This window comes from Emys orbicularis, chromosome 2 (genome assembly GCF_028017835.1).
Source record: "Emys orbicularis isolate rEmyOrb1 chromosome 2, rEmyOrb1.hap1, whole genome shotgun sequence".
Taxonomy (NCBI): domain Eukaryota; kingdom Metazoa; phylum Chordata; order Testudines; family Emydidae; genus Emys; species Emys orbicularis.
Window position 1 is genome coordinate 214,348,681 of NC_088684.1, and position 13,679 is coordinate 214,362,359.

General features: G+C 44.5%; 1 protein-coding gene across 1 annotated transcript; it reads left to right on the top strand.

The window, feature by feature from the left end:
• The first annotated feature begins 301 nt into the window (after positions 1 to 301).
• CLEC3B (C-type lectin domain family 3 member B) lies at positions 302 to 13,431 on the top strand. Its single transcript, XM_065399904.1, has 3 exons — positions 302 to 407; positions 9,651 to 9,749; positions 13,031 to 13,431. Exons 1-3 carry the CDS (start codon positions 302 to 304, stop codon positions 13,429 to 13,431), a joined length of 606 nt encoding a protein of 201 aa, XP_065255976.1.
• Positions 13,432 to 13,679: the final 248 nt, after the last annotated feature.

Here is a 13,679-nt window from a genome sequence, read left to right on the forward strand (position 1 = left end):
ACTAACCAGGGTTAATTTGCCTCACAATCTGACGTGCTTAAAAAAAAACATCCTAAGAAATAAAAGAATCATCCCTTTTTTCCTTTGTCCACTGGAATTCTCTGAACTTTCTCTAAGCCCAGGATACTGCATTTGTCCCAGCTCTCAGTGGAATTCTTTCTCCCTCTTGTCCCTGGAATGCTGTGAGTGAGTCTGGAAGGAGTTCTTGGACAGACATTTTTGATTAAAGCCTGTGTTAAGAAGGCTGGCTCAGGGCAGATCAACGCCACTCCAAATCCACTCGGTCAGGAGCAGCAGCAGAATGGAGTTTCGAGGCGCCTGCTTGCTTCTGTGCCTCTTTTGCCTTGTGCAGGTTACAGTCCAGCAAGCTTCCACATTCAAGCAAAAGCCAGCGAGCTCCAAGAAAGGTAGGGAGCTGGGAAGGTTCATTTGGTGGGCCTGTATTTAACAGCATTTTATCAAAATCATTCTAAAAACATATAGACTTTAATAGAGCATCAGCTTTTTTTTTCTACAAGATTTTTGACCCATCCTGCAGAATTCTATAGCAAGGAAATTTAAATTCTATTGCTTAGTTAAAAAAAAAAATCTTCCCAAAGTTATTGTCTTCTATTAAATTCTACAAGATGTCCCCATAGTGAACCATTTGTTCTAAAATTCAGATAGCAACATACTATATATATTATCTCTATGTTTCTACCATTTTTTCCTGCATAAAAACCTCATTTTAATGATCCTTAATCTCCCCCATTCCATTTTAAGAGGAAAATAAAATGACAGAAGGAAAAGAGTTGATGTAAATTCAGAGGCAGAGTAGACAGAATATTTACTCCAAGAAACAGAGGAAGTACAGAATGTCTATGATTATATAACTTTAGTAACGAATACCAGCAGTGGTCTCCAAATCCTATTTTAAAACATTTGCCTCAAGTGTATATTAAATTGTACTTCAGCTACATCTAGTAAAGAGTAATCATTAGCAGATAGTGTATAGAAAAATAAATGCACTGAGGTTTACTCACCAGTCCCTGTTTCTGCACAATACAAATAATTGAAGAACAACTCGGGTGAGTAACTGATGACTACTGTGAGCTCACTCCAGCCCTTAGAATTTGTGGGGAAATACTTTGGGGAAGACAGTTTCACAGATGTGTCAGACTGTTGCTACAGATATTTGAATTCCTTTTAAACATGGGATTTTCATCTTGGAGCAAACCTGAAGGAAGAAGATGTTTAAACAAACCATTTACTTGGCCAGTCATTTTCTGTAGCCTCTTCCCAGTTTGGTTATTTTTCCTCAGAAGTTTGTATTTGAATGAGCTTTTCCTTGTGCTTGGCCTTTCAGTGAAGTCCCTAATCATGTTTATTTTTAAAAAAATATCGCAGTAAGGGTCCAAAACACTCTCTCACCTCCACTGGTGCAGGGCATGTGTATGTGTTGCATCCCTCCCCCCAACTTGTACCAGTAGGTGCATTTGTGTTTCTCAAAGGAATTTTGCTTCACTCGTTATAGTAATGGATTTTTCTCTTCGTAACTGTTTGCTGACAACTGTGCTCTTCAGTACGGTTGGTTAAAAATTTTCCATCACAATTTTCTTCAATGGAATGAAAATTTTCACTGAAAATGTCTGCTTTCCTCCAAAATTTTCATCCACACTCCAAAACTTTTTTTTTGGCCTCTGGCAGTTTTCGGTCAAAGATTTTTTTCATTTTCAATGATTTCAACAAAGAAAGGGGAGGAAAAAAAGTTACGAAACTGAAACAATGAGGTGTAAATTCATGACCAATCACCTCTATACTCAGGGCCAGCTCCAGGGTTTTTGCCACGCGAAGCAGCCAAAAAAAAAAAAAAAAGCCGCGATCTGTGGCGGCAATTCGGTGGGAGGTCCTTTGCTCCGAGCGGGAGTGAGGGACCGTCCGCCGAATTGCCGCCGAATAGCTGGACGTGCCGCCCCTCTCTGGAGTGGCCGCCCCATACACCTGCTTGCCAAGCTGGTGCCTGGAGCCGGCCCTGTCTATACTCAGGGGGTGCTGGAACAATTTGTACAGTGGGGGTGCTGAGAGCCATTGAACCAAACTGTAAACCCTGTATATGATGGAAACCCCTTCAAGCTGTGGTAGCTAGGTTAAAGGTTGTGTGGCTATGCCTACCTGAGCTTCAACCACACCCCGCATTGCAGTGGAGACATACCCTTAGCCCTTGTCTACACTACCACTTACTTCGGTATAAGTTATGTTGCTCAGGGGTGTGAATAATCCACACCCTGAGTGACGTAAGTTACACTGACCTAAGCACCGGTGTGGACAGAGCTTCTCCCTCTGACATAGCTACCGCCTCTCGTGGGAGGTGGAGAAATTATGGCAACGGGAGAGCTCTCTCCCATTGGCATAGAGCGTTTTCACCAGACGCGCTACAGTGGCACCACTGCATCAGTGCTGTAGTGCTTTTAGTGTAGATCTGGGGTGGACAAACTTTTTGGCCCGAGGGACATATCGGGGTGGGGAAATTGCATGCAGGGCCATGAACGTAGGGCTGGGGTAGGGGGTTGGGGTGCGGGAGGGAGTGCGGGGTGTGTGTGCGGGTGCGGTGTGCAGGAAAGGGCTCAGGGCAAGGGGTTGGGGCAGAGGAGGGGTGCACAGTGTGGCAGGGCTGCCCAGAGGATTCAGGGGGCCTGCGGTCTTCGGTGGCAGGGGGCCCCCGCTGCCGAATTGCCGCCGAAGACCTGGCACTTCGGCGGCGGGTCCCGGGGCGGAAGGACCCCCCGCCACTGAATTGCCGCCGAAGACCTGGAGCGGAAGAAGCTCCGGCGGCCCGGGCCCCACGAGAGTTTTCCGGGGCCCCCAGAGCGAGTGAAGGACCCCGCTCCAGGAGCCCCGAAAAACTCTCGTGGGGGCCCCTGTGGGGCCCGGGGCCTGGGGCAAATTGCCCCACTTGCCTCCCCCTCTGGGCAGCCCTGCAGTGCGGGAGGGGGCTCAGGGCAGGGGGTTGGGGTGCAGAAGGGGTGTGAGGTGTAGCAGGGGACTCAGGGCAGGGGGTTGGGGTGCAGGAGGGGTGTGGGGTGCAGCAGGGGTTTGGGGTGCAGGCAGGGGGCTTAGGGCAGGGGGTTGAGGTGTGGCAGGGGGCTCAGGGCAGGGGGTTAGGATGCAGGGTGCAGGAGGGTTCAGGGTGTGGGCTCCGGCCCGCCGCCACTTACCTGGAGTGGCTCCAGGGTGACAGCAGTGTGCACCGGGGCCAGGGCAGGCTCCCTGTTTGCCGCTCCGGGAAGCAGCCAGCACCATGTCCCTGTGGCCCTTGGGGGGGGGGGGGGGCAGAGGGCTCCGCGTGCTGCCCTCGCCTGTGGGTACCTCCCCCGAAGCTCCCATTGGCCACAGTTCCCCATTCCTGGCCAATGGGAGCTTCGGGGGAGGTACCCACAGGCGAGGGCAGCGCGTGGAGCCCTCTGGCCCCCCTCTCCCAGGGGCCGTAGGGACGTGGTGCCGGCCGCTTCTGGGAGCAGCGCGGGACCCATGGCGCCACAGGAGTGGCAATCCCGTGGGTTGTATCCAAAGCCCTGACAGGGCCGGATCTGGCCCGTGGGCCATAGTTTGCCCACCCCTGGTGTAGACAAAGCCTTACTTTCCCTGGGCCTGAATTCACCATCTATCAAATGGAGATAATGGTATTTCCCTCCCTCACTAGGGTGTTGTGAGGATAAATGCATTAAAGTTCGTGAGGCACTCAGACACTACAGTGATGGGGTAATAGAAGCACCTACTAAAATAGATTCTAGGGGTTTGGATGCCTAATTCCCAATAAAATTAATGGGAATTGGGTGTCCAAATCCTCTAGGCAGCTTTAAAAAAATCACAGATCAAGAGATGTGGCTAGCAAGCACTTCTGTGAAGCAGATCTTCAAACATGTTGAGGCATGTCAGTCACAAATTGAGCTGTAAGCAGATCCCACCAGGAGAATGCTAGCCACCAGAATTTACATTTGCTAGCTTTAGAAGATACTTTTCATCGGCTGTATTTCAATGGCGAAAACTGAGTTTAAGGGTTTTAGCATGGCTTCCCTGATCAGTGGGAGATTATTTTCTGTGAGAACTGTTCAAACCACATTATACGATCATGCTGTGGCTTAATGAGGAGTGGGTTATAGACCAGTCTGGCTAGAAAAGTTATCAGAAAATATTGCTATCCACAGTGGTCAGGGAAGTCATGTAGTACCTTGCTACAACAGCTGGGTGTTTATGATAAGCATCTTTCAACTATAATGTGAACACATCCCATGTGCAAAGAGTTCCACTGCCTTTTCTGCTCTTTCTGCAAGTAGTGCCATCAAGGGTCACAAAAATTCATGGACGGTAGAATATCAGCTGTGTATAACTCACTGAGACAACACCACAGCATGTATTTCTCATTGACAGTCTATGTATGCACAAGATACACACTACAAGAATTATAGCAGAAAATGGCTTTAGGAAAGATTTTCTTTTGACCATTTAACCAGTCTCAGCTGAGTGTTTCCATGCTCTAAATCAGGATAGATTATTTAAAGACAAACAACTGAACAGGAGTAGTCTCCATCTGAATCTTAATGGATTTCTTCATGGGGTTCAGATCAGATGAGTGTATTACAGGCTGTCTTTACTGCTCAATTATACACAGGTTCCACAGAAATGGCTTATCACAGATATTTGGATTTACTATGATCGCTTTTTAAAAAATTTATAGGCTTTACTATGATGTCCATAGGCTCTGTCCATCCTTGAGACAGGAATTAATCCTCGCAATAGCACTGGGAGATAGAGAAGAGTTATTATCCCTATTTTCAAATGGGGAATTGAGGCACAGAGAGAGTAAGCTCTCTCAGGTTCATACAGGAGATCAGTACCAGAACCGGGAATTTAACCCATACCTCCTGCATCCCACTGCAATACCTTAGCTACACAGTCTTTCTTCCTCGATGGAGTTTTCCCCTTCCATTTATGAATGACATTATTGACCCCTACCTCATTCAGCGCAAAGGATAATGGTGCTCTGTGGATAAATCAGGGTTGTGTAATGAATGTGGCTGTGGTCTGGGCCTTATTTGTTACAGAAGTCGGAAGGTGTGTAGTGAACGAGGCAGAAGATTGCAGGGAGAGAAGGGAAGTCCCCGTAGTTAAAGAAGTTGAATGGCGCCTTGGAGAATTGGATTCTAACCCTGCCTCTGCCACAGAGTTCCTGTGTGATGCTGGGCAAGTCACTTAAACCAAACTTTTCACAGTTGGCCGCCAATTTTGTGTTCCTCATTTTCTTGGTGCCAGATTTGCAGAGGTGCTCAGTGCTCATGACTGCAGCTGAAGTCAATGAGAACTGTGCTTTGAACATATAAAGTACTACACAATTGCTAAATTCTCTAAAAAAAAAAGAGAGAAACAATCAGACCTTAGATGTCTTAAATGGAGCACCCAAAATGAACGGAGACTTTTGACAATTTTGGCCTTAATCTCTCTGTGCCTTTCGTCCCCATCTGTAAAATGAGGACAATAACACCACCTCTCCTCACAGGGGAGAGAAACTCATTAATGTTTATGAAGTTCTCAGATATTATGGGGAGAGCACTATAGAAATGCCCAGGAAGAAAAGAATCATCTTGTATTCGGAGCAGGGCTTCACTGGTGTAAAATAACTAAGTCTTGAGGCCATACACTGAATGAGGAGGAGAAATGTTGAATAACTCCCCATTCACTGATTGAGGCAGGGGCACTGTGGGAAACCAGTACATGATCGTGTAATTAAAAAGCGTATCACAATGCATATGCACAAGGGAGCCATGTTAAGCTTGCACAGGAAACCTTAATTCTGTTGTTGCCTAACATTTGAGTGCTTGACTTTGCCACTTCAATGTTCTTTAACAATTTTTTTTGATGTGATAAAAAAATTATACTTCCATGGCATCTTCCATTCTAGATCCTCAAAACTCTTTAGAAACATTCATGAATTTAGGGCGTGTCTGCACTTGAAAATTCATTTGGATTAAGGTAGGGTGTGAATTTAAAGTCCACCAGCTGTTCCTGAAAAACTCCACAATAAGAGTGCCGTGCTGCTGTTTAGCTTAATCTACTTTCAAGCGTCCTAAATCCCTTTGCAGTACCTTAACTACACAATCTTAAACTAATGTAGAACAAGGCACTTTTATTTCAGCTTAAGTCCTCACACAGGGCTTGATTCGGGAATTATGCCCTGTGCAGACGAGCCCTAAGCCTCACAACACCCTCTGAGGGAGAATTGCTGTCACCCTTTGCAGATGGAGGAAGTGAGGCATAGAGGGGTTAAGACAAGTAACTTCCCCAAGAACCACACACAGTGTTTGTGGCAGAGCCAGGATTAGACGCCAGAACTCCTGTGCTTTAGCCATAAAACCATCCTTCCTCTTTTCTTGGTCGTATGTTGGGTTAAGGCTACTAGCCATTACATTGCTAGAGAGGCTCCCTTACAAAAGCAGCTGTATTAATGGGAAATTTCCCACGATGTGTTTTCCTCAAAGGTACCAAAATAATAACTAATGCTTCAGTGTTAATGGAACCCATTAAAGTTAATTGAGCAATGATTAAAGCAGCACAATACACTCCTCTTGATGCTTTTGTTTCCTATTCATGACACACGATAATCTTCACTGCTCGTCTTTTATAGGGCTTTCAATGTTGCTTTCCAACTGATCTCAGGTAGTAACTCTGCTTACTTAATCAATTCACCATAGCTGGCATTTCCGGGATAGACCTGGCCTATGGTCTGCATGCGTAGATTGTCACATTTGCTTTTACCACATCAGGTTCCCCCATAAAAACAACACCACATTTATGGCAGGATAGGTATAGAAATAGTTTCTTGGGAGCAGCTGTGTAGATATAGTGAATACCACCCCCTTATTGTCCTGTTTGCTGCAACATCAAAGGGATAAAAGCTCAATTATTTCTTAATGAGAGTAACCAGAGTACCAATTAGTAGCTGGTTACAGCAGTTGCAATTACTCTAACTAAGCCATAGATTGGTGACATTAGTGATAATGGCACATTTAATTACATGGGAAATGGCTTCAATAGAGTGGTAGGAGAGTACCAAAGAAGAACTAAATATTGTTTTATAAACTTATCACTCCTAAAGGCTAGATCACCCCCACCCCCAGAAAACCCCACATAGGGTACAAAAATCAGGAGGGAAACCTCATGGAGTCTCCACTGGATCACTTCTTTGGTGAGAGTGAGGTATGTAATCCCCATAGATGGACCAAATGATCTGGTCCCCAAAAACAGACTTCCCATTGTTAACAGTGAGGGTCAGTACCCATCTGGAACAGAGATCAGACCAGCTGTTCGTCACAGTCCCTTCTGGTCTTAAAATCCATGAAACTCATGGATCGCTAGGGGGCCACTGAAGACAGGGGCCATCCCTATGGAGACCCCGTAGCTTCTTGCTCTCTCCAACCTCTCTGTCAGGCCAGCTCCTGCAGAGCCAACACTACTAGAAAATTCCCCTTCTCTGGGTATGTCCACATGGCAGCTGAAGGTGAGATTTGCAGCTTGGGTCGGCATACTCCAGCTAGCTTTAATCTAGCTCACATTCTAAAAACAGCAGTGAAGACACAATGACCCAGGCTTCCTACTGAATACGGAGTCCAGTTCATGGTCTTTGGCATGACATTCAAAGCTCTCTATGGGACTAGCCCTAGCTACCAGTGAGACCTCTCTCCCAGCATGACCCGGGCCTATCATGAGAACTGCGCTCCACTGGAGCAACGGCAGTGTCATCCAACGGGGTGTGGGGTGGCGCATGATCATGGGAGACAAGGGAGACTTTCCCAGGAGCTGGACCAAAGCTACAGACCAGGCTCGCAAGAGACAACAGCCATTACAGGCCTCAGTCTCTTCAGGACTAAATGCAAAACTCATCTCTCTGACTTGCCTCTCTCTCAAAAAGTTATTCACACCCCACTTCAAGAAAATGAACTAAGCCATTGTCCCTATGGGAAAAAAGCAAGAGCACAAGATTTGGAGGGGGAGGGAGGGTTCAGTAGTTTGGAGGGGCTCAGGAACTATGTAGATAGGGATCATTAGATAAACTAAACTAGTTGGCCGAGGGGTGGTGGTGGGGAAGGAGAAAGAGAGAGAGAGGATCTAACCTTGCCCAGGGCTCCTAGGAAAACTTTGGGAACCGGGGTTCAAAGTTTTCTCTGAGGTGACTTTCCATAGAAAAGTGGTTGAATATGGAGTAACAGGAGAAACAAGTTTAAAAACCCTCAGGCTAGTCTGTCTGTAAAGATTGTAAGAGATATGTTCTCCAAAATAGAAATTCTGGGCTAGAGCCTCAGCTGGTGTCAATCACCATGGCGCCACTAATTTCAATACAACTATGTTGATTTACGCCATCTGAATATGTTTTGCTTGAGTTGCCATTAGTTGCAATGTGATGTTGTTTGGTCTTGTGCTGACCGTGTATATTTTAAACGGAAAACATCAGGCAATAATAAAAAGAATAAACTGGGCCAGCCCTGTGAGCATGCCAAATCTACCATGTTTGTGTCCCGAGCTTCCAAGCCAGCAGGGGCTAGGAGTGCTGCAGGGAAATTGCACTCGACTCCAGAAGCGGGGTGCAGTGGGACTCAGTGCTTCATATTCTTCTGTACTGTCCACCTAGAATGGAAGCCAAGAGAACAGTGCTGATGGCCTCTGGTGAGCGTCCAGTACTCCATCAACAATGGGATAAAAATGGATCCTTGAGCATAGATAAGACTATTTCAGGGACCCTACTGAACACAATGACTGTTTCCAAAATCCATTCTTCCCCTGAGAATCTTTGCTGTGTGGAATTCACTACCTGAAAGTTTTGTTCATTCTCACTCATCGGCTAACTCTGTGGAGTCTACAGTTTCTTTAACTACGTGTGTAACCATGGTTTCTCACTCAAACTTCGGTATGACCTTACTATTCCCCTATTAGAATTGTAGTGTATGGAGTAAACAGTCTTTAAGAGTCGGAAGAGTGAAACACATAACAGAATACATGAGTTTTAGTGATAGATTCAACTCAACCACACACACAGGCAGTTCTAAGCAACTCCACCAAGGATACCGAAGCTTGATATGCTCTGCTAACAGAGACATACTTAAGAAGCATTACACCATTAGAACATGCTGTCAGCAGGCAGAGAACACTTGCTCAGAAGCTTCTGAGAACATATTAATCCTTTAATTTCTATAAAGTGTATGGACAGAGCCAGAAGAACTCTGTTAAGGACTTCTTCGACAATTCCCTTCTGTTTGTATTATTGATCCAGGAAATTCATCCAAAGCTCATTGAAATCAATGGAAGGACTCTTATTGACTTCAGTGGGCTTTGGATCAGATCCATAGTTCCACACACTGCCCCTTTACTGTCCCAGAGTAGTAATACATTCCATGCCCCAGTGGGCAAATGCTGTACAGGCACAAGGTGGTAGTGTATAGGCCACTATAATACAAATGCAGTGGCAGGTGGTCATCCTGCAACAGAATGCATTGCGGAACCAGTGTCTTTTAAGGAGTCTTTGAAGGAGGAGAGAGAAGGAGCTCTGGTTACACTAATAACCTCAATTGCATTCATTAGATGTACATGAGATGTTTGTGTTCATCTCTTGATTTGTTCCACAGATGGTGTGAGCCTCAAAATGATTGAAGATCTTAAGGCTCTGATTGACAACATCTCCCAGGAGGTGGCTTTACTGAAAGAAAAGCAAGCACTTCAGACAGGTAAAGAGCTCATTGATGAAAACACAGTTATTGCTTTGAGATTGGTGCTAATTAAAATGTGGTTACAATCTCTCTGTACATGTTGACAAGGGTGTTAAGAGAGGTCCTGGTGTATTTGGGCTAGAATTTCATCATTAATGATGCATTCATAATTAGATTAATGCTATGTGTGGTATTTTCACAACATTTCCAGACAGATGCAGCTGCTAAGACTTTTAATTGCATTAATTGTACAGTATATGGATCAATAATTCTTTATATGCTGGAACTTCTCATTAGAAATATTGAGAATTTTACAGTGGCACTAATTCAGATTGACAAGATCGGTGAGGTAATATCGTTTATTGGATCAACTTCTGTTGGTGAGAGAGACAAGCTTTTGAACTTCACAGAGCTCTTCTTCAGATCTGTGTAGCTCGAAAGCTTGTCTCTCTCACCAACAGAAGTTGGTCCAATAAAAGATATTACCTCCCCCACCTTGTCTCTCTAATATCCAGGGACCAACACGGCTACAACAACACAGAAAGCTAAATCAGATGGTCATTTTTCCTTCATCAGTCAGAGGGATAGAGTATAGGGGATCCGGTTGTGATGTTTTACTCCATATGTTTATGGAAATATGTTTATAAGTATGAATATGATGTAACTAGAATATGCTTCATGCAAAAGGTCTCTTCTAAGGTATCATTATAAAGCTTATGATCTACTGAGTGTGTACATCCTATTTGTCTGCATGTATTATTTCTATGTCTGGAGTTAGGAGAATAAGATATAAACTTGTATTACTGTTGTAAACATGTTAAGTGGAAGCCATTAAGAATCAATGAACTGTGAATGGATTTGTTTACCTACAAGCCTTCCTATGTATGTGTCTTCCAGCTACTAGGTAATGAAGCAGGAGGTCTTACTGTGACATGTAATCATGTCACCTGAACTGGAATCCATCTTAAACCTCGTGCTTTTCCATTTAGAAGGAGGGGTGGGGAATCCAGAGAGACAAAAGATTCCTGCCTTGTGCCAAAGCTATAAAAGGGGGTGAAACAAAACAAAGGGGGCTGTCAGTCATGAGAAATCCCCTAGTTACCACCTGAGTTGAAACTAACAAGTACTGTACCAGGGGAAAGGATTGGGCCCAGACTAGGAAGAAGTCTAGTCTGTGAAAGAAGCTTATTGGAACATCTCTGAGGCTGAGATTTACCTGTATTCAATGTCTTAATGTATTAGGCTTAAACTTGCGTGTTTTGTTTTATTTTGCTTGGTAACTTACTTTGTTCTGTCTGTTATTACTTAAAACCACTTAAATCCTACTTTTTATACTTATTAAAATCACTTTTGTTTATTAATTAACCCAGAGTAAGTGATTAATACCTGGGGGAGCAAACAGCTGTGCATATCTATCAGTGTTATAGAGGGCGGACAATTTATGAGTTTACCCTGTATAAGCTGTATACAGAGTAAAACAGATTTATTTGGGGTTTGGATCCCACTGGGAGCTGGGTGTCTGGGTGCTGGAGACAGGAGTACTTGCTGAGTTGTTTTCAGTTAAGTTTGCAGCTTTGGGTGTGTGTTTCAGACCCTGGGTCTGTGTTGCAGCAGGCTAACGTGTCTGGCTCAACAAGACAGGGCTCTGGAGTCTCAAGCTGGCAAAGAAAACAGGCTCACAGGTAGTTTCATCACATCAGGTGACAGTTCCAAGGGGGTCTCTGTGACTGAACCCGTCACACCTGTACTTTAATATTTCCCACAGTTTTCTCTTTGCTGTGCAGCCAGCCATCACCCTTTTGTCTGACCCACATTGCAATCAGGGCACTATAGCATATTCTATTATTATTGTTTGTAATACATTATTGCCTAGGGACCCAAATCAGGGATCAGAGTCCTGGTGTGCTAGGCCGTGTACCGACACATAGCAAAAGATGGTCCCTGTTCCAAAGCGTTTACAATCTAAGTATTCCACACTAATATCATGTGAAGAACTGCCACCGACATCAGTGGAAGGTGCGTTGGCAGAACATGCAATAGACTTGAGACCCACAGTGTGGCTTAAAGAGGATAATTTTGTCCCATATCTAATTATCTTCTTTGAAAAAGAATATGGGTTAGATTTAGGTTTCAGACACAAGTCCAGGTTCAATGGGACTTTAAAAAACAGTTTGAATATTCATATATGGCTCCTATTAGGGTTTTTTTTTAATAAGGTGCCCAGAGGCTTTCAGTGCTTAAAACTTTAAAAATGTGTAATTTCTACTAACAACTATATCATTGTGAGAGAGTAGAAAGCTTAAAAGTTTTTAGCAATGGTGCAAGGAGGAAATTTTTCTGAAGAGCTTAAGTTATGCAAGTGCAACATTTCTGATCAAAACCTGTGAAAAAGGGAGTCTCTTTCATGCTTGCATAACTCAAACAGCTGCATCAAATATGCACAAATTTTCCAGAACTCTGCAATGTTGGGTCGAGAGCAAGCATGAAAAAGTTCAGCCCATGAGGAATTTGTTTGGGAAAGTTTAGGAGCAACTTAAAACAAAGGGAAATGGGGATTTGAGTTCTTGCTTTCTATGTGAATTTGGAAGGCACATGGACACAGCGGGTTCCACATAACCATGTTTACTAATTATATACAACCATACAAGGCCTCGCGACATCTATACCCTGTCAGAGCAGCAGTGTGTGTAAGACAGAGTGGCCCATTATAGGGCTTCCAAATTATTTAAAGAGCTACTGTAACCCACGCCTACTTGGTGTAGCACTCTCTAGTGGTACCTAGGCCATCTAGAGCAGTGGTTCTCAAACTTTTGTACTGGTGACCCCTTTCACATAGCAAGCCTCTGAGTGTGACACCCCCCCCCTTATAAATTAAGAACACTTTTTTATATATTTAACACCATTATAAATGCTGGAGGTGAAGTGGAGTTTGGGGTAGAGGTTGGTAGCTCGTGACCCCCCATGTAATAACCTCACGACCAACTGAGGGATCCTGACCCCCAGTTTGAGAACTCCTGATCTAGAGATTAATGAGTCTGCTACAGCCTTAGCTAAAAGCCATGTGGTTTTTAGCTCATGCAGTAGAGAATCATGCATTTAGCTCCAGAGGTCCCAGGTTCGACCCCACCCGACGACCACCAGGGGCTGTCAGTGATACACTACTACCCAATTCCTATACAGGGTATCAGAATGAAATTTTGAATTCGACTGTAACATTTGCTATTGACGACCCCTCTCAGGCACTGTCTTTACAACATGTTCTTTTTCTGTTTGTACTTTGTCTTTTTGTCATTTCTTAGTGTGTTTGAAGGGCACTAAAATTCACCTCAAGTGCTTCCTTGCGTTTTCCGACACCAAGACATATCACGAGGCCAGTGAAGACTGCATCTCCCAAGGCGGCACCCTCAGCACCCCCCAGAACGGGGATGAAAATGACGCGCTCTACGAGTACATGAGGAAGAGCATTGGGTCAGAAGCAGATGTCTGGCTCGGCATCAATGACCTGGCGGCTGAGGGCAAATGGGTGGACATGACAGGCAGCAGCATCCGCTACCGGAACTGGGAGACTGAGATCACCACCCAGCCAGATGGCGGCAAACTGGAGAACTGTGCAGCCTTGTCAGGGGTTGCCATTGGCAAGTGGTTTGACAAGAGATGCAAGGATAAATTGCCGTACGTGTGTCAGTTCATGATTGTGTAACAGCAGGGCTCCTACTGCTGACGTGTAGGCCAGGTTATTCTGTTTGGCATCAGGAATATATATAAATAGTTTATCTATTTGCACATATATACATTATATATATACACAAATAGATAAACTATTTGCAAATAAAGTCATCGTGGCCTGGTAATGCATTAGAGCACGTTAGATCTATGCTGCATTTTAATTGGCTAAAAGCTACTTCCAACTCCATAGCAGCTGCATTGTTCTTACTAAGGCATGATTTA